Source organism: Semicossyphus pulcher, unplaced genomic scaffold (assembly GCF_022749685.1).
Source record: "Semicossyphus pulcher isolate SPU_LCO1_2020_fin unplaced genomic scaffold, fSemPul1.0.p SCAF_14, whole genome shotgun sequence".
NCBI classification, from domain to species: Eukaryota; Metazoa; Chordata; class Actinopteri; order Labriformes; family Labridae; genus Semicossyphus; species Semicossyphus pulcher.
This window is the reverse complement of record NW_027211648.1, coordinates 19,198,858-19,217,836: the sequence shown is the minus strand read 5'-3', so window position 1 is coordinate 19,217,836 and position 18,979 is coordinate 19,198,858. Positions and strand designations below refer to the sequence as shown.

General features: G+C 41.5%; 1 protein-coding gene across 1 annotated transcript; it reads left to right on the top strand.

Moving 5' to 3' along the window:
* The first annotated feature begins 1,078 nt into the window (after positions 1-1,078).
* On the top strand, positions 1,079-6,021 carry LOC138591762 (kelch repeat and BTB domain-containing protein 11). Its single transcript, XM_069662449.1, has 2 exons — positions 1,079-1,481; positions 2,101-6,021. The coding sequence occupies exon 2, from the start codon at positions 2,188-2,190 to the stop codon at positions 4,108-4,110; it is 1,923 nt and encodes a 640-aa protein (XP_069518550.1). The 5' UTR covers positions 1,079-1,481; positions 2,101-2,187; the 3' UTR covers positions 4,111-6,021.
* The last annotated feature ends 12,958 nt before the right edge of the window (positions 6,022-18,979 follow it).

Genomic DNA, 18,979 nt, shown 5'->3' with positions numbered 1-18,979 from the left:
TCACTACAACGCTTCAATTGGAGGTCTTTCGTTTGACCCTGGAGGCAACTCATTTGGTATATCAGTCCTCAGCCAGTCTTTGCTCTCAGAATATCTGGCATTAAAACCTCCCTGCTGAACGCCCTCTAATCTCACAGGGCTGATAGGTTTTTGATGCCCTTGCGGTTGCTCCCCTCTATTTTTATAACCCAAGGCCAGTTGTTACGACAGGCAGTCTTCGCTGTGAAAGAGGTTATGGACCCTGGATTAAAACGGCTGATGCTGCTGCCCTGTGAGGTTGTGCTATTTCTTATCAGGCCTTTTTACGTGTGTGTGTGTGTGTGTGCCTCTTTTATCGCTGTAGTAACATCAGCATCTCCAACCCCAGGGCTGCTTTTTTTGACACAAATGGCATTTATGCAGCTTTTGCCACACATATACGGCCTATGCTGCATCGTGTTTAAGTAGAAAATGGTGTTGGATCATCAAAAGGAAAGTGTGATTATATTTCCAAAGCATTGTCAGTCTGTTTTGAGGTTAAAGCTGCCTCAAGTGTACATTTACAGTTTATTTTAAAGAGCCATCACTAAACTGTCTCATGCTCAAGCAGGTGGAGTGTACTAATGGAGTCTTTATTGATTTTTGAATAGTGTTACTGAAATATAAAATCCCTATGGGGACTCAGAGTGTCTGGTACTTAATGTTAACTTAATGTGTACCAGCATCAGTGTAATATTATAATAGGTACTTTACTTTGTAGGCCAATTTCACATTAAGGCTGGGACTTTTTATTAATGAGAAAATGAGTTTTAGTTAGGTTTATGTCAGCAGCGAAAGTGATGGGGATTTCCCCTATATCCCATCCCCTGATCCCCCCACCCATCGTGGTACCCAGGACAGGGATGATGCGTAAAGGAATGTCGCATCTCTGAGATGCATCCAGCGCGCGCACAACAGATGGAGCCTCGTGCTCCTGCTGTTGAGTGTAGGGTTAATTCCGACAGATGGGGCGTGGTTTAGATCAATGACAACCACCTCACTGTAGTCAACTGTAAAAAAAGACAACAAAATCACCGTCCTGGCAGGTCCGCGTGCTGGTTTCTCTGCTGTCCGCGATGTGCTGACGTCTCGTGCTTCCTGGAGAAAAAGACGCTGCAGCTGCTCTCAACACTTCCACAGGAGGAAATTAGTTTGCGACGGATGATCTGAAGGAGGTGCGACCTGGAGTGGACCGTTTTATCGGTCCTCTGCCTCGCCTCCGCCGCTGAATCAAGGAAGGTTTCCGTGCAGGAGCGGATGAAACATCACCTGAGTGGGTCGATGGAATAAAGGGGAGCGGATGGGATAACGCGGCTGCGATTGTCGGTGAGGTAAAGTCATCCAGGGGAGCACAGCCTGGCTGGTTCATGAGGATTGCGACTACCTTACGTAACGAGCTTTGTGGGGAGACTGGCAGGGAATGTGCTGCTGCCGAGCTGTTTAATCACAGCGAGGAAACGCAGGTAGGTCACATTATACTGTCAGTTAACTTAAATCCAATAATATGGATCGTAATTTGATTAAAAATAGGTCCACGTAAAATACTTATTTTCTTTCTTTATTTGGCTAAAATATAAAACGCTGTTTTTATGTGTCCGTCCGAGATTATCTGGCAATGTGTAAAAATAGTTTTGATGCAATAATAAACGCCTTTTCCGAGTTATATTACGGATTAATTCCCCCATCAGCTCAACAGCATTTGCGCATGCGCTCTAAATGACTCCAGATTAACACAAATAATGGCCAGGCTGGGTGATTATTGCAGTAGGTCATGCAGTTAACAGCCACAAGAAGCTACATGTTGGAACTGCCTATGCCTATGTGTCATTGTTATACTGTCGATAAATCACATTAAACGGCAGTTCTGCTGCAGGAGAACTGACTGCATTGATGACACATTTATACAGGAGTGTATTACACAAGCAGAAAGTAATTTTTTCCTTCAAATTTCACAGTTTCCAGGCTTTTATTGGAGAAAGGGCGCCCCTTAGAGAATGCACAAGCCTTTGCAGCCTCAAGGCTCATTTTTCCCTCCTCTTTTGGGCCGTGTTTAAATTCCCTCCTTGTTTGCTCTCTGTGTAGGTGAAAGAAAAGGAGAACAAGCTCAAGTTTCTCTATCCAGCATGATCGGAAAAGACACTGCCTCCCATCACCAGTGATTACGTCAGGATGAACGAGGGGTGCAGACAGGGAGGAGGAGCCATCACTGTGAAGGCTGATGTCATCCTCCATGCCGTGAACCCTGACCTCGTCACGCCCTCTGACAAAGACGGGAGTTTATGTCCAGGTTTTGCCAAAGGGTTCTTGAAGGACGCCCAGGATTTCAGCCCCCCTCCCGTGTTCGAGAAGGAGTACCTGTTGGACGGGAGTCCGATGGAGAATAACAACGTGGATCATCAGAAAGGAAACGGTGCGTACATCTCAAGAACTGATGAGTTTCCCCTCTCCAATGATAAGGGAACTCCAGATCTGTCTCCTAACACTGACTCTGCTGTATCCAATCACATCGCTGTCATGAAACAAAACTGTACAAGCAGTGAAATCCACAATGGCGCCAGAGCGAAAGTGTCTTACAGTGCAGATTCCTCCATATGCTCGCCCAGCCAGGCCAAACAGGAAACTGATTGGTCAGTGCTAGAATCAAACCTTGAGCGCAGGGACAGCAGCCATGAAGCTGAAAACGCAAAATCTAAAAAAGAGCCTGATTTAGTCATCGAAGTGGGCGGGCAGAAGATCAACGCTCACAAGTCCGTCCTGGCAGAAAAGAGTGATTACTTCAAAGCACGGCTGTCACGAGACATCCTGAAAGTGAAGGGCGTCAGTTACAAGACTTTGTCCACGTTGATAGACTATGTTTACACCTCTAAGATGAATGTTTCTAAGCAGAATGTCGTAGATGTCATCACAGGGGCTAAAATCCTCCAGATCCCCTGTGCCGTGCAGGCCGCCATGGACTCAATGTCTGCACAGATCACCCCAGAGAACTGCTACGAGATTCTCTCCATCGCCAAAAAGCAGCGACTCAGCGAACTGAAGGAGACCGCCTATGGATTCATGAGCGACAACTTCCTCCAGGTCCTAAAAGACCCAGCCGTGTACGGGCGCCTGACTGGATCAGAGCGGGATCTGATCCTGAAGAAGAGGATGGAGGGGAGGAAGACGCTAATGGTGGCTGAGATTAATGACGTGTTTGATCGTGTGGGGAGCAGGCCGCCGAGCCGCTGCGGCAGCCGACCTCAGAGCCCGCTGTCGGTAGGGTCTTTGGAGGAGAATCATATGATTTACTACTTTAATGAAACAGCAAATGACTGGAGGTCCTTGACTGCAATGCCCGAGGACATAAACACTAAAGGGTGCGGGATCTGTACCATGTATAACTACCTGTTTGTGGCAGGGGGGATAAAGGGCTATGGGGAGAAGGGCAAGGTTTCAGACAAGGTCTTCTGTTACAACCCCATAACTAACCGCTGGGCCGAGGTCAGACCAATGATTCAGGCCCGTGCGCAGCTAAAGCTTGTGTCCATGGATGGCTACTTGTACGCCATCGGAGGGGAATGTTTGTTTACAGTGGAAAAATATGATCCTCGCATGGACCGCTGGACCACAGTGGCCCCCTTGCCTAAGGGAGCCTTCGCCGTGGCCCACGAGGCCACGACATGCAGCGGCGAACTTTACGTTTCAGGAGGCTCTCTCTTCTACCGCCTTCTAAAGTACGACACGAAGAGGGACGAGTGGCAGGAGTGTCCCTACAACAACAGCAGGAAGAAGTCCACCGACATGGTGGCGCTGAAAAGCTTCATTTACCGCTTCGATGTCAACAGAGAGCTGGGGATCAACGTGTTCAAGTACAACAGCATAGTGAAAATGTGGCATGATTGTGCATCACAGAGGCTTGGAAGTCATTTACCCTTCAGGTGTGCTGTTATCGGGAACTGCATCTACTGCGTGAACAAAAGCCAGACTCTTCAGTTTGTAGTGGAGGAGGAGAACGCCTACTTTGTGGAGGAGCCGCTGAGGGCGCCTCTGGAAGCAAAAGGCGTTCTTTTTCCTTTTGTTCTCACTCTGCCTGAGAAGGCTGACAGAGTTACATAGTGTGTGTGAGTGTGTGTAAGAGTGTGTGTGTGAGCCAGAATTACTCAATAAATGTGTCATAGCAAAACTGGAATAAGCAGAACCTTATAAACACTCTTCAATGTCAGCTTTCTCTCTCAGTGTCTCAACGCCTGCTTGCAATGGAATGTGTGTATTTGCATGGCAACTTAATGTGTCTGCAGCCTTAAATGGGACATTTTTTTTAGTGATGAATGAATGAAAAACTTTATTTGTATCCGACTGTAGATAATGTCATGATGACAGTGACTGTAGGTTAATTAGTGTATTTTATGTGTTCACTTTGGTTTGGTGCACTTTTACAGATAGAGTAGATATTATTTAGAGCATATTAACTAGTTGACTGTTGACTTTGGTAACAAAAACAAGTTTTTTGTTGAGAGTATAAAAAAGAGTGGAAGCAGCTGTAGTGCGCTTTATGACAGGTTCTATGCAAATGAGACTGAGTATACACGTGGGTCTGCTGTAATGCTATTTAAGAGGTACTATAATGGGAATCTGACTGCAAAGAAATAGATATTTCCTTAAACTAGGGCTGCAAATAATGATTGTTTTCTTTCTTTATATCAATAACTGATTAAATGTCTGGTCAAAAAAATATTGATGGAAGGGAAAAGAACACTTCAAATCCTCACATTTGAGAAACTGGAAATTACATTTGATTTATTATCAAACTAGTTCTCAATTCCTTTTAGTAGACTGAGTAATTGCTGCAGCTGTACCTCATCTCTGATCTGCATTGCCTCGTGAATAAGGTCAAAGTATTGTTTAAAAGCAGCTTTATCAGTCTTATAGCAGACAAATACTCCCTTTGCAGAGCATTTAAAGCAGGTACAGGATGCTGTAACTACAGTAACCCAGGAAATTATGTACATGGTAATTCAGTTCTGCATTTCAGCTCTAAGAAGCTGAAAACAATCTTAAAATAAGAAGCAATATAAAATAAGAAGGCTATAAATTGGAAACATAGAGTTAAAAAAATGACATTTATTTTTAGATTCACAAAATGCTATTTTGCTTATAGTGCATACTCACAATGTCACTGTTCTTACATTTAGCACATTTGCCAAAGACAAATAACAATTCATGCAGGCTAAAACAAATAACTGAAACGCCATTAACATCTTTTGTGGATTAAAGAAGGTGTCCCTTCGCCTCAGTCATTTTAAAAAGTAATGCAATAGTTGTCTTTGAAAGAGGAAGGGCGTCATGTTTGCTGCTAACAGGCACTTTCTGGGAAGTTAAAGGAAATCTAGCCATTCAGAATACACAAAGAAGCAGCTTTTATCTTTAAATGTATATGTTTAAGGCAACACCACTGCACTACACTGTTAGCAGGTTTCTTCACAGGCTAGGTCAATCCTTCAGGTCAAAGGTCAAATCAGATGCTAGAGGTCTGCAGCAGGTCATGGTCATGGTCCTTTTGCTTCCACAAACAAGATATCCTGCTTTAATGACACTAACGAACCTTCTTCTTCTTGCATCAGTGCACACTTGTAACAATCCTGCTTTATACTTCCTTCTTTTAGACATGTCACAGTGTTTGTTTGCTGCTGCAATAACACAGTGGGAGTTTTGTATGGAAGCTAAAGCTGATATATTCTTGGAACAAACTGCTTTTGATAACGTTTGTAGAAAAGGCTCCGAGCAGTCAATATGACTGGGACAGAATGGATGTGGTTTTGATATCTCGCTGGCTGCCATCTGTATTTTTGTGATTTTTTTCTATGGATCTGGTAGTTGTGGAACTGCTGCTGTGATGGACGGTAAAGTGATGCAATGCTAGGCAGTGGCTTCCTGTTCAAGGCATATGGAGCGGGCTAACAAATTAGCTGTTGGATAATGTATATCAGTCAGAACTAAGTGCTTCAAATAAAATATTTTGTGTCTGAATATGACCTTGTTTTCTTTAGCATGGTGAAGCAGTCTTTACCTGGAACAGAGCTGCCACCTAGTGGATATTGACTGTAACAGCAAATGGTAATACTGCTGTGCTAACATGACATTTACATGGCAACAAATGTAAAGTAATACTTGTTCCATCCATCTCATCTCTTTATCTACACTGCTTATGTTCAGGGTCGCGGGGAGTGCTGGAGCCAATCCCAGCTGTCCTTGAGAGAGAGGCGGGGTACACCCCGGACTGATCGCCAGTCAATCACAGGGCTGACACATAGAGACAGACAACCATTCACATTCACACCTTCAGGGCAATTTAAGAGTCAAAAATGAACCTAACGAGCATGTCTTTGGACTGTATCCAGAGGGAACCCACGCACGCACAGGGAGAATTCGAGCCAGCACCCAGGCGACAGCTCTAACCACTGCACCACCATGCAGCCCCGTAATGCTTGTTATATACATAAAATCACTTGAAATATTAGTTTCATATCAGTTGGCTCTATGAGTTTAGGCCTATATCAACATCAATATGGCAAATCCAGCTTATTTCAGCCTGCCCAGTTACTGTATGAGTGTATAAGGAGCTCTTTATAACAAGCTAATCACATGCATCATCAATTGAAGCCCATTTTTCAACATCATAATGAGGAGAAGGTGTATTTAATGATTAAAATAATGAGATATTGCAGTAAAGTATCATTATCATATACAGTTGGGAATAAAAATCAGCAACTCAAATGTGACCAAGTATCATAATTATATTATTATAAGTATATTAATGATCTTTTTTCATAAGTAGGCCATATAATCTCAAAGTGAGTGATTTATAACAATAAGTTAGAACTATGAGAATCTTTGTCATGACTCATTAAACTCCTCCTAATAATGACAAATAGTCTAATTGCATGACAATTAAATAAATGAATGTAATGTTAGTCAGCTTAAAATGTTATTTAACTATAGCTTTAGTAATTAAAGCAACATAAAGAATGTAATGTGGAGAAAAAAAATCTTCTCTAGAATAGAATAGAATATCTTTATTGTCATTGTACATGTACAACGAAATTGAGTGCAAACCTTATTTGTTCAGACAGAACACATAAAACAGTAAAAAAAAAAAAAACAGTATAAAAATAGAAATATATATTTATCACATAAAAACACACACACACACACACACACACACAGGGCATGTTCCAGTTCTAATAAATAAATAATAAAGTGCATTAATGCAGTTAAGTGCCGTTACTGCTTTTGGATAACAACTGTTTTTTAACCTGTTTGTCCTTGTTTTAATTGTCCTGTATCTTCTGCCCGAAGGCAGCAGTTCAAACAGGTGGTGACCCGGGTGTGAGGGGTCTCTGAGGATGTTGTGGGCTTTGTGGAGGTTGCGAGAGCTGTACAGCTCATCCAGGGAGGGAAGAGGGCAGCCGATGATGTTCTGGGACGTGTTGACGACCCTCTGGAGCGCTTTCCTGTCAGCTGCTGTGCAGCTGGAGAACCACACACACATGCAGTATGTCATTACATTCTCTATGGAGCAACGGTAGAAGGACACCAGCTGTTTCTGTTTGATGTGGCTCTTCTTGAGGAGTCTCAAGAAGTAGAGTCTCTGCTGGGCCTTCTTAATCATCGCTGTGGTGTTTGTGCTCCAGGTCAGGTCCTCCTCAATCTGGATGCCCAGAAACCTCTATCCTTTCATTGAAAATGTAAACAGGGAGAGAGAGGGATCACCTTGATGTGACACTGATCTTTTATCATTGGGGGTGGTTTTAAAAGTTCAGAATTACTAAATATGTTGTAAAGCTGAAAATAAGGCTTTAGCTTCACTTTAAACCCTGTGGCCACAGGTGGCAAGTACAACATAGTGGCACATTTAATTTCCTTCATTTCCCATGATTCTCTTGGGTCGATCGTTTTAAAGACATCATCACTAGGAGACCCAACTATGAGCCAGTGGATTGGGACCATTAGCAAAAGCACCCAAAGCATTTTGGGTGAAAAGGTTTAAATGTTCCTAATACACAGTGTTACAGAAGCACAACACTGACTCAGTAATTTCAGTTACACAGCAGTGTATTTGACACATGACATAAACTACTGGCCATACCGACTAAGACAGCATCAACAGCAACAACAGTAATGAGTGTTAAACTGAAGGGTGTTTAATAATTCCTCATAAATTCCACTTTTGGTTTCTAAGAGGAAGATCTCTATTTGAAAAGCTGCACTGTGAAGCTTTAAGTCAAGTTTTTAGAATTTGTTGCACTTGTAAAACAACACAAGTAAAACTAAACTTCCTTTTTATGACTCTCCAGCATAGATTTTAGAATTCATTTACCAGTCTCCATCACAATTAAGGCTAACACCACTCATATACTGTGTCCGTAAATCCTCATTCAGATACTCAAGTGTGCCTTGGTCCATGTTTGAGCCCAGAGCACAACTGTATGTGGGCATCAGTGCAGTCTAGGCAATCACAAAATGTAGATTCTCAATGAAGCTTTCAACAGACCACTGTTAAGTCAGAATGTAATTTTTTTTAATGCTGTTTCAGTTCCTAAAGGTTTACAGGATAGCGACTATTTGTATAACCACACAGTAGAAACTAACCTCTTCAATGTCCTAACAGTGGAAAGAAAGGGAAGCCAGCAGCTCTGTGTTTATTTGAAAAAAAGACAGAAAGACAAAAAACACTGACTAAAGATGCAGGGGAATTTTCTTTCCCTCTGTCTTCAAGACAACTACATGAAACTTTTAATACACGGCCCATGATCCTTTGCATCGTCCTGTACTCATACACTGTTTTGCTGCATTATAACTACTCAGTTTAATTTTGTTTTTTCTATTTTGCTAGTACTACTAGTCCCCATGGTGCCTCATTTCAACACCTAAGTCATGTGGAAAGTCATCGTTGAATGTTAAGATGAAGGCTGTTTCCCCTACTGCAGACATCAGGGGACAGGAAACAACAGGCTACTTGCATTTAAGTGAACAATGACAAAAAAAATGAAAGGATGGGAGTATAAGGTTGAATACACAGTGTAATGGGAACATACAGCAGCCTTCATTCAAGTATAGTGAGTATGCCCCACTACTGGACCACCAAATGCGTGTAAAAATTTGTGTTGTGTTTTCAAAACTCTATGCTACAATCAGCAACCCCCCCCCCCCCCCAAAAAAAATATACATACATAAACACAGTGCAGCAAAACATAATTTGACACCATCATTTATTGTTCACAACAATAAACCTACTGGAATATTCTACGAGGAAATAAAAGCTTTAAAAATCTGTAGTTGTCATAGCAAAAGTAGGCAACATGACCTCAGTATTGTGTACATAGAAATACAAACAAATAACCACAAACAACTGCCTGAAGAATGACCATAAAGGTTAACATTTACTATTTGTTGCTCTGATGTGTCTACTTCCTGTATTTATTACTAATTTCATCCTTTCACCACTGGAGGGCAGTATGAGCATGATGGAAAAAATGGACTCGCCACAACAGAATCCTTTTCCACCCATGCTTGCATTGGACTACCAGTACACTGTCCAACAGGTTAGCTATTATTAAGTTGTGGCCAAGATGGTTTGTATATTGTTTAATGTTTGATTTTTATGGTCAAAAAATGTTTAACTCTGACGTTAAAAGTGGCCACAACACTTAATAGTGACTTCAAAACTGAAAGGTTTATTTAATTGTTCAGTTCTCATAAGTTACCATAGCTACTATTAGTTGTCAAAAGTGTCAGCTTTTATATCAAAATGTCAATTACATTTTTATTAACATCAGTTATTATTTCTGATGAAGTTAAATCAGTTGTATGTCTGTTGTTGTAATATATATAAATAACTTAACATTTAACAGCAAACATTTTTTTTTGTATTTCCATTTTTAAACGCAGCAGGTCAGATTAGGAAGAAAGGAAGATGTCACTTCTTCTGCTCGCCCTCATGAGCTGTCATTGTCATAACAACTCACTCAACTTAAAACCCAAACTCAAGTACCCTGAGCCTGTTGCCATGGAGCTATGATGATTGACAGCCCCCTGACGGTTGACCTGCGTATCCGGTAATGTTTTTTTAATCAATGCACAAGCTTGATGAGCTAGCTAGCTATATAGCTAACAACACACGTGTCCACCTTATTCAATATGTTACACTAAACGTAATTCAAAACGGACCCGTACGGACCGGTACACCGTTTTTATGAATATTGATACAAGCTAAATACACAGCTGCCTTGCTTTAATGGAAAACCTAGCAGCTAGTATACATGTCATTACCTTGTTAATGTTAATGTTAGCTAACTTAATGTTAGTCAACTTATTAGGTGACGAGTTTATGTAACAGTATAGTTAACCACAGCTACAGTTTCTTGCAGACCCAAAGGTGCTGTTAAAGGTTGAAAGTTATGAAACAGCTAATGACGTAGGTTTTTAGATGAGATTAATTTGTCACGCATAGAGATGCTAAGGTCAAATTAGCTAAGGCATGCTAACTGCAGGGCTGTCCCAATAAAGCATGATAACACATTGAGGTTAGCTTGTATTGTATAAGAACTTGCACTTGTACAAACATACTGAGAGGATGAGACATTTGTGTGGTATATGGCTAAGGTATAGCTAGGCATACATGTTTAACATTGTTAGAAGTAGAACAAATACAATATATTACATTTATAGCTATTTCATGGATAAGTTGGAAATAGGCTATATATGCAGCTAGTTTAGATTAGCTAAAGTCAAGCTAAGGTTAGAAGATAAACTAGAGCCGTGACAGTTTTTTCTTTTGTTTTTGCTGTCTCACCAGGTTTCCAACATGACTTGGTTTGGTGAAGAGCTGAATGCACTCATTGCAGTTCAGTTAAACCAAATACATGAACCTGCAGCACAGAGAGTAAAAGGTAATGGGGTGTTCTCATAGATGTTGGGTGTGGTGGTAACAGCAATCTTGCTAATCATTTACTGTGATTTGGGCTAAACTTTTTGACAGCATCTTAATAATTCTTGGAAGTAACCTAAACCTCTGCCAAAAGGTTTCACCTCAGAACTCAAAATAGGCCACAGACTCTTTACTTGCTCATTATGACTTAACGTGTATGTGTTTCACATCTCTTTCGACACTGTCTTCAAATTGTCTGCCTATAAAGCCCTCAGGAGGTGGGAGGTTGGAAGTACTGATGATCTGGTGTCCAACTTGAAACAGGACTCGTTCTTTGAGAATCTTCTGGAGATGATGAAGTTTGAAATACAAGAATGGTGCGATGTAATAATCCGGTACGACCAGCGAGGCAAAGGCATGAGTTTCATCAGCAGTGGCAGTCCTTGTACAGGCCTATACATCCACTGAGATCTTGCCTGATGGGGCTCTCAATGGAGGTAAGCAGCTAGCCCCACGCTGCAGCTGTCTTTAGTTTTCTTACTGAATACTAATTATGTTTGCATAATTGGTTTTAGTCATTTAAATGGGGAGCTTGTTAATTTTCCCCCCCTGTTTTCACCTACAGCTAAATTTAGCTAACAAGGTCTGTCTGAATCTGAACTGCTTTGTTCAAAAAATGAGGCATTAGTGTTTTAGACTTCAGAGTGCAGTGTCAATTGATCTCACATCTTGAAAGAATGAAGATAAAATTTGAAGCGACTTAAAACTGCTTATGTGATAAGCTGTTAGGAATGTTTTTGTGCTCTGCTGCTGAATGGCTTTGAGCTGCCTCTTGTTCGTGTAATGGCAAAGAGATGAAAAAAAAAGTGACATTTTCTTTTAATTTCCAGTTGATTATCCGTGATTATGCACTAAAACAGCAAACTTGCACCCCTTTAAAGAGGCAGAGTGAAAATGTGAAAGGCTGGGAATTAGAATCCCCAGAAAAAAGTATGGCCTGGGGAAAAGCATCATGTAGCCTAATGTGCTTTTCCGCATCCACCCCACACTCTCTCATTTTTTCCATTTGAATATACACAGAATTATTTACACCTTCAAGGCAACTTGACTGAACTGCACATCAGTCAATTAGTAAATCAGAAATTTTCTGTGATTTCAGTTTAGCGTGGAGTCCTTGGCTCCCTCTGGTCCCCCCCTTTTAGTCTCCCATCCTGACAGTGACAAATTACTCCTCTGCTTGGCGAGATTGAAAATTAAAAGCATTTAAAGTTGCTCATGCATTTATGCTAATGAGAAATTCAGATATGATTTGCATGCCAAAGAGGCTAGTCAGAGAACTCATCATTGCCCCCACCACCTCCAGCCCTGCATTTCTTTAGGCTCTGTTTTCCTCTTTATACGTGAGAAAAGAAGGAGATGTGGTGTGTAAACACTCTCAGAATGTGGCATTTTATATGGCTGCGTTTCATTACATACAAGAAAATGTATTATTGCCTCTAAAGAGGTTCTTTGTACAGTATTTATGATACAACCTAGCATTGGCAGCCCCCCTATAGCCACTCAGCCAAATTGGGTCATTGTGTCTGGTGTTGTCACATCACGCCACAGGAGGAAACACTATGAACATAATGACATTGTGCAGCTACTGCTCATGCTGTCTCCTGTCGCCATTTGGATATGGACTATTAAATACAGGATGTGCCTACTAGTATAACACTGGCAAGGAAGAGTTTGAATTATGAACACGAGTGTGTGGGCATAAGCTTCTAAAATCGAATATGAAAATGTTTGTTCAGATGAAAAAGGCTTTGTTTTGTGATAAACATGTGCAGAACACTTTGGAACCAGAGGATTAAAACTCTTGGCTGATTTGTTTTCCCCAGTAAGCTCCATCCTCGTCTTCCTCTCCAAATATCAAAGCGCACCCTTCTTTGAATTTATTTGTTCCACAGTTACTAAATGATTGTAACCTTGGAAACAAGATGCATTAATGAAGGTGGAAAATGAAATGGGACTTTAATTTGTTTCAGTGTTCGTAGCTGAGGTGAAATGGATTAGCTTTGATTGAGGTGTGAGATGAAGAAGGAAAGCGCTGACATGACACTTGTTTTTGTCATCATGTCATTTCAAGGAGGATGCGGCAGCAATTATGAATATGGGTACACAGCAATTAAAAGCGGTAGTATTCATTAATAATTTTTATATTAATTTTTCAGTGCCCGCTTAAATGATTGCCACTGCACACAGGCTTTCCAATTATGCCGCTTAATTAGAAATGTCAATAATAAGAAATAATTAAACTTGGGAATACATTAAGGTTGTCAGAAATACTTACAAAGTTATGACCATCACTCAAATGATGTTTTCTCTAATATGTTTGGCAATGATTGTTACATTAAAGATGAGACTGTGATCAATGTGTGACAAACTGAACTGAATAGTTAGTAAGTTACATGACCGCAAACTCAGATCCACCGACGCCAACCTCCTTACCCCTCTCGCCCGATCCAAGCATCAGACTTGGGGGGACAGAGCCTTCTCCATTCTGCCCCCTCCCTCTGGAACTCTCTCCCCCAACACCTCAGACACTCTCCCTCACTCCCCTCTTTCTTTTACTGTCTTTGTTATTGTTTTCTTTGTCATGTAAAGTACCTGTCAGTACCTCTTAAAGTGCTATACAAATACAGTTTATTATTATTATTATCATTATCACCTATGTATATATTTTTTAGAGGCACTGCTATCAGAAGCTGCTTTTAGTTTCAGGATGCAGACTTATACAGGTAGTGACTCCTGTGCTTTTACACCTCTCCCTTTTAGAGGACTTCCTGACCAAGGCTCTGCATGACATACCTACCTGCTTCAGGTCAGCAAGGAGATGGCAGAAAGATCCACAAGACGTCCAAACACAGGTCTGTTGTCTTTTTTTAATATAACATTAGGATTCATCACCAGTGGAAATGATCATTTTAACTGCAATTCAGAGCACAAGAAGATACAATATTTACCCATTTATAAGATTGATATCTCTGTTCCGTAAAAGAATAAACCCACAATTAGTCGGTTAAATGATAACCTAGCAATTATCAATTTTCACTTAATGAAAGTGTTACACTTTAAATATTTAATACGTACATAGTACAATATTGTTACGTTCCCCAAAGCTGGTTCGGGGATGAGAGGAGTAACTATAAAACATAATTTATTAAACAACTGAAAATTAGCTTCTATCACTACAACAAACAAAAGAAAAGCTGATCTTTCTTTTTACATTATTTTTTTGTCTTTTTGCCTTTTATTTGATAGGACAGCTGAAGATAGACAGGAAATGTGGGGAGTAGAGAGCAGGGGGATGACATGCACCAAATGAGCTGTAGACTGGGAGTCAAACCTGCGTCGAGGACGGTAGCCTCTGTACATGGTGCCGCCTGCTCTACCAACTGAGCTAAACCGGTGCCCCCCAGCTGATCTATCTTAAATAAGCCCAAACACTATTAACCAAAATTACAACTAACAACAAAGAAACACAAAGGCCTCGAAGAAAAACACCCTCCTTCCACCGAAGGAGAAAGCACTAGACACGCAGCCGAATGACCCCCTGGCAACTGGCTGCCTCCTCTCTGCTGCTCTTTATACCCCTTGATTAGGATGTTAGCACAGGTGAGGTGAATCACCTGCTGCAACAAGCGTAGGGCAACACCTGAGGAGCACACAGGAGAGAGAGAGACAAGAAAACACCATGGCTGTGTTCGAAATGGCGTGCTATAGATTGCGTACTATATACTGCACATTGCGTTCGGCGGTAGTATGGAGGAGCTTTTCACATTTATTTTGCAGCATGGCAGAAGTAAACAATAACCGTTGCTTCTTTAGCTATAGCGCCCCCTTCTGCTGGAATGCTGCTGCCGTCCATCATTTCAACTGCTGCTGTGACGCTCTAGTGCTTTGCATTGTGGGATGCAGTAGAAGAGGTAGAGTGGTCCGATGCATACCGGAGATTTTTTCCAAATCAGTACAACATCCGGATGTTTTTGGCATACTGCACATTTTGCTTTTGTTTGCATACTGCATACCACATTTTGGCCAAATCAGTACGTACTGCTAGTATAGTATGGCATTTCGAACACAGCGCATAACACACACAAGGTACTAATGCACGTAACAAATATACAGTGTATTTAAGTTCAATGAAATTGTTGATTTCCACTCATATTTTGTTAGATTCATAAATGTGTTTAAATAGTGTGAATTTCATGTGTGCAGCCCTTTCAAACTAATTCAATTTAAATAATATTCAGTGAATTTAAATCATCATCCTTTCCCTTTAAATAATAAAGTAAATAGTTCATTCTTGTGATCTCAGATGCTTTAATAAGCAACTATAAACATTGGCATTCATCTCTTACACATGCTAAAAACCTAGCTTTATTTTGAAATTCTATCAGAAGATAAAAGTCAAACAAATGATGTCGTCTGGTCATAAACTTCTAATAACTTTACTCCAAAGAAGCCTTTTCTTCATCCTGTAGTTCTTATACTTGTGTAGACACGGCTCCCCATTCAGTGCCCGTGGATTTGTTCTGTTTGTCTCGATATTAAAGGAACAAGAGAGCCTTCACTTTCTTGTTTTTATCTTGAGAGACAAACCAATTTTGAACAGCCTTTAATCATAGGAATACATTATCATTCCAATATAGATCTCACAGGTAGCTGCATATTGATAGTAGATTTAAGACGGGCTAATAATCAAGTAGAGCCATCACCTGTTGACTGCAGCGGAAAGAAAGACTTGAAAGCATCTGTACCTCAAAGCAATGGCAGCCTCTAATGATAGGATCGGCTTTGGCACAGCACGTTGGCCATGTTTCCCTCAAAGCCTTGTGTGACAGCTCTTTAATTGGACTGCTCCGTTCCCCCAGTGCTATTAAATGTTACTCGCCACTATTGCTCGGCTGTTATGGCGTAATTATTCCACAATATACTGTGATAAAATCAAGCAAGGCAAAGTTGATCTCAAGGAATATTCCACGTCTATTTATGAATACAGGCAATTTCATGTTCATTTGGACCTTGATATCCCTCTCTGAGACTCACTGAATCATTTCTGCTTCTAATCAAGTGCTAACTGAGCGCTCATGCATGTAAGGGAACGAGGATCTCAGACTGCTTGGTGTTACAGTTAAAGCAATGTTTTGTGCTTCCATCAGAGGATAATTACAGAGACCATGTCCAATTACCTTTGTGTGTTGTTTGTAGTTCTTCAAGTCAACAGCAAAAATGATTCTGCAGTCGTTGTGAGAATATAATCTCATCATCATTCAGCCTCTGTAAATAATAAGTGAATATCTCATTGGAGCTCCACGCGAGGTTGCATCCTCGACCTTGATACTGTTGACATCTCTCTCTGTCTGTCTCTTACTTGTTGCTCTTGTTTCCCCCCGCTGAACGAGGAAAGAGTAAAAAGACCCAAGTGAACCAAAGCCTATATCAGTCAGATGAGAGAAAATGGTGTGTGTGTGTCTCGTGTTGCCTGCGGCTGCAGATTAGCCGTGAGAGCCAGAGGATCGCCCCCGCTCTCTGACAAATGAGAAAAGCCACAGTGGCCCTGGCCAAAGTGACAGGCCAAATGGAAGCAATTCCTCCCGAGGCAGGGGAGAGCAGCTGTGACCAGGGCCTGCTATGCCACTCTAGACAGGACCCTGTGTGTGTGCGTCAGTGTGTGTGTGTGTGCGTGTGTGTTTGTAGGCTATAGGGACTTAACCCAAGAGACAATTGGCATTTCTCTCCTGGCGGTCCACCTGAAGCCGCGTTGCTGACCTATGGGAAAGCCCATCAGTCGCAGATGACCGTACACCTTTACCTGGAGGTGGGGGTGTTCCATGTGTGTTTGTTTTACCCTGCTCTGTCCTGCCTTGTGCTCTACAGGAAGCATCACATTGCCGCTATAGCTGGTTTTGGGATGTCGGACTTCCTACATATTAATTTATGTTAAGGTAAAGAGCATTAGACGAATATTGCGCACCTGGTTGAGGGATCACTCCCTTTAAAAAGCAGTGCCAGGGTTCATCAACCTAGCCCCACTTGAGAGCTCTGTGGATGTGTGGGTAATTAACACTGAGCCCTGATGGATTAAATACTACCCTGCTGAGATCGACTCTGTCTGCTGCCGTTGGCATAGTGACCTGCTAGCAACAAGACACTTTCAGGGGCAAGAGTTGCAAAGAGAGCGATATGAACAACAGGGTTGGAAAGGAATGAGGAGGGTGTTTATTGGTCCAAAACATTCTGAATAAACAAGAGAAGTGGACATAAAGGGTTTAAGGCCTAAAAGATGAGGATAAGAAGATGGATAGCTCCGGGTTAGGCTATTCCCACCAGTGTGTTGTGTTCTGCCTCCAGTTCCGTCAGGCTATCTGTCAAGAGATGACTCCAAACCTGCATCTGTACAACGTCTTTCCTCCGTGTCTTTAAATCTCTCCGCTCTCCCCTGCCTCTCTCTCTCTCTCTCTCTCTCTCTCTCTCCTATCACCCAGGGCCAAGTGGATCAGGCTTCACTCCGACACAGCCATCATAATTACTCCACGCCGGAAGAATCAATTACAGCTAAGCACCATTATTTCCAGAACGGAGCTAAACATTAAAGTTTAAAAACTCCAAATTATTAAAAAGTCATGCTCTCAGGGACACATACAGAATATTTACTGTTAACAAATAACTTAATAACTTCACTCCTAATTATTAATTCATGGCTCCCATTGGCTCAGCAGGACTTGTCTCATGGTTAATTCTCTGCCTTTATACATTGTTAAATATGCATCACTTCTCGATTCTTCTATATGAGCTTTGGCAAATCTAACAGAGCTTTGTGGCTTTATTAGAAAATCTGCGCTGCAGTTTTGTCTGTTGACATTATTGTTGTGTAGACAAATGCTTTGTTTACGGCTCAAAAAATGGATGCTGTTTCGTCTGTTCTTTTTGCTGATATTTGCCAGTATGGTTTAATAAAGCGGATCACTTTTACTTTGAGGAATGGCATGGTCATTTGGATCATGTTTTTGATGTTTTCGGCTTGAAGATGAAATTGTTAACCAGGAAGATATTTTTCAACTCACTATTTTTTTTCCTTTTCATAAAATCAATCAATCCTGACTCCTGTGAATCTCTTGTTTTGACGCAGTCTTGAAGTCTATCGGCTGTATCAGTTCCTTAAGGCATTTGCTTCGGGGGGCACTTCTCTTTTATTACCTGAGGGGATGCACACAGGATATCACCAATAGGATGTATTTCCTCATTGGCTTTTTATTCCAAACTCAACTTGTTTGACCTGCACAAGATTAATTTTATTGCTGACTTCTTCTAATAGCCGCAGCAAACATTTCCCATTATAGGATCCACATACAGTAGTCCATGAAATGCAAATATAACGATATACATCCTCCTCTGTTAAAGGAGGTATGAATGGAATTTAATGGGCCAAGGGAAGGCTAAGGAAAAGGAAAGCGAAGGTGCTTGCTGTGTTAGCCCCTTCCAGCTGAGTGAATCAAAAACAATGTGGCAGAACCTGAAATAGTTCGCAGCTTTAGAAAAAAGTCCCCAAGGGGCTGTAAATTGGCTCTCAGAAGAGGGAAAGAGAAACAATTGCCCTTTACCTACGAGGTTGCATGTCATCTCTCTGAAACTCACTGCTGGGCAGATTAAGGTCAAGTAGACCTAACCCCTCCTCATCCCCCTTTTTTCCCCCCCTCTCCTCTGAAGGGAGCAGGAAGAGGGCGAATAAAATGATGACAGGGAGGGATTGAGAAAGAGAGAGAGCGGGGAGAAACTGGGATTCTGAAGGTCTTTGAAAGAGGTTTTACACCCATCCCAGGTGGTTTTCCTCTTTCACTCTGTTGATAATGGCCGCTTGTCAAGGAGGATGAGCCCACCTGCTCTTTGTAACTGTGTCCTGCTGGTTCAGCTCATAGCCTTAACATAAATGTGAAAGGAGCAGTTGGCTGTTAGTAGGGGTCCTGCATTTGGGATGTGAGTGGCCCCTTAATGTAGCTTTAAAGGTACAAT

What these genes read in the sequence shown, in the direction of transcription:
- LOC138591762 (XM_069662449.1), top strand. Translation starts at nt 2,188, where the DNA reads ATGAACGAGGGGTGCAGACAGGGAGGAGGAGCCATCACTGTGAAGGCT.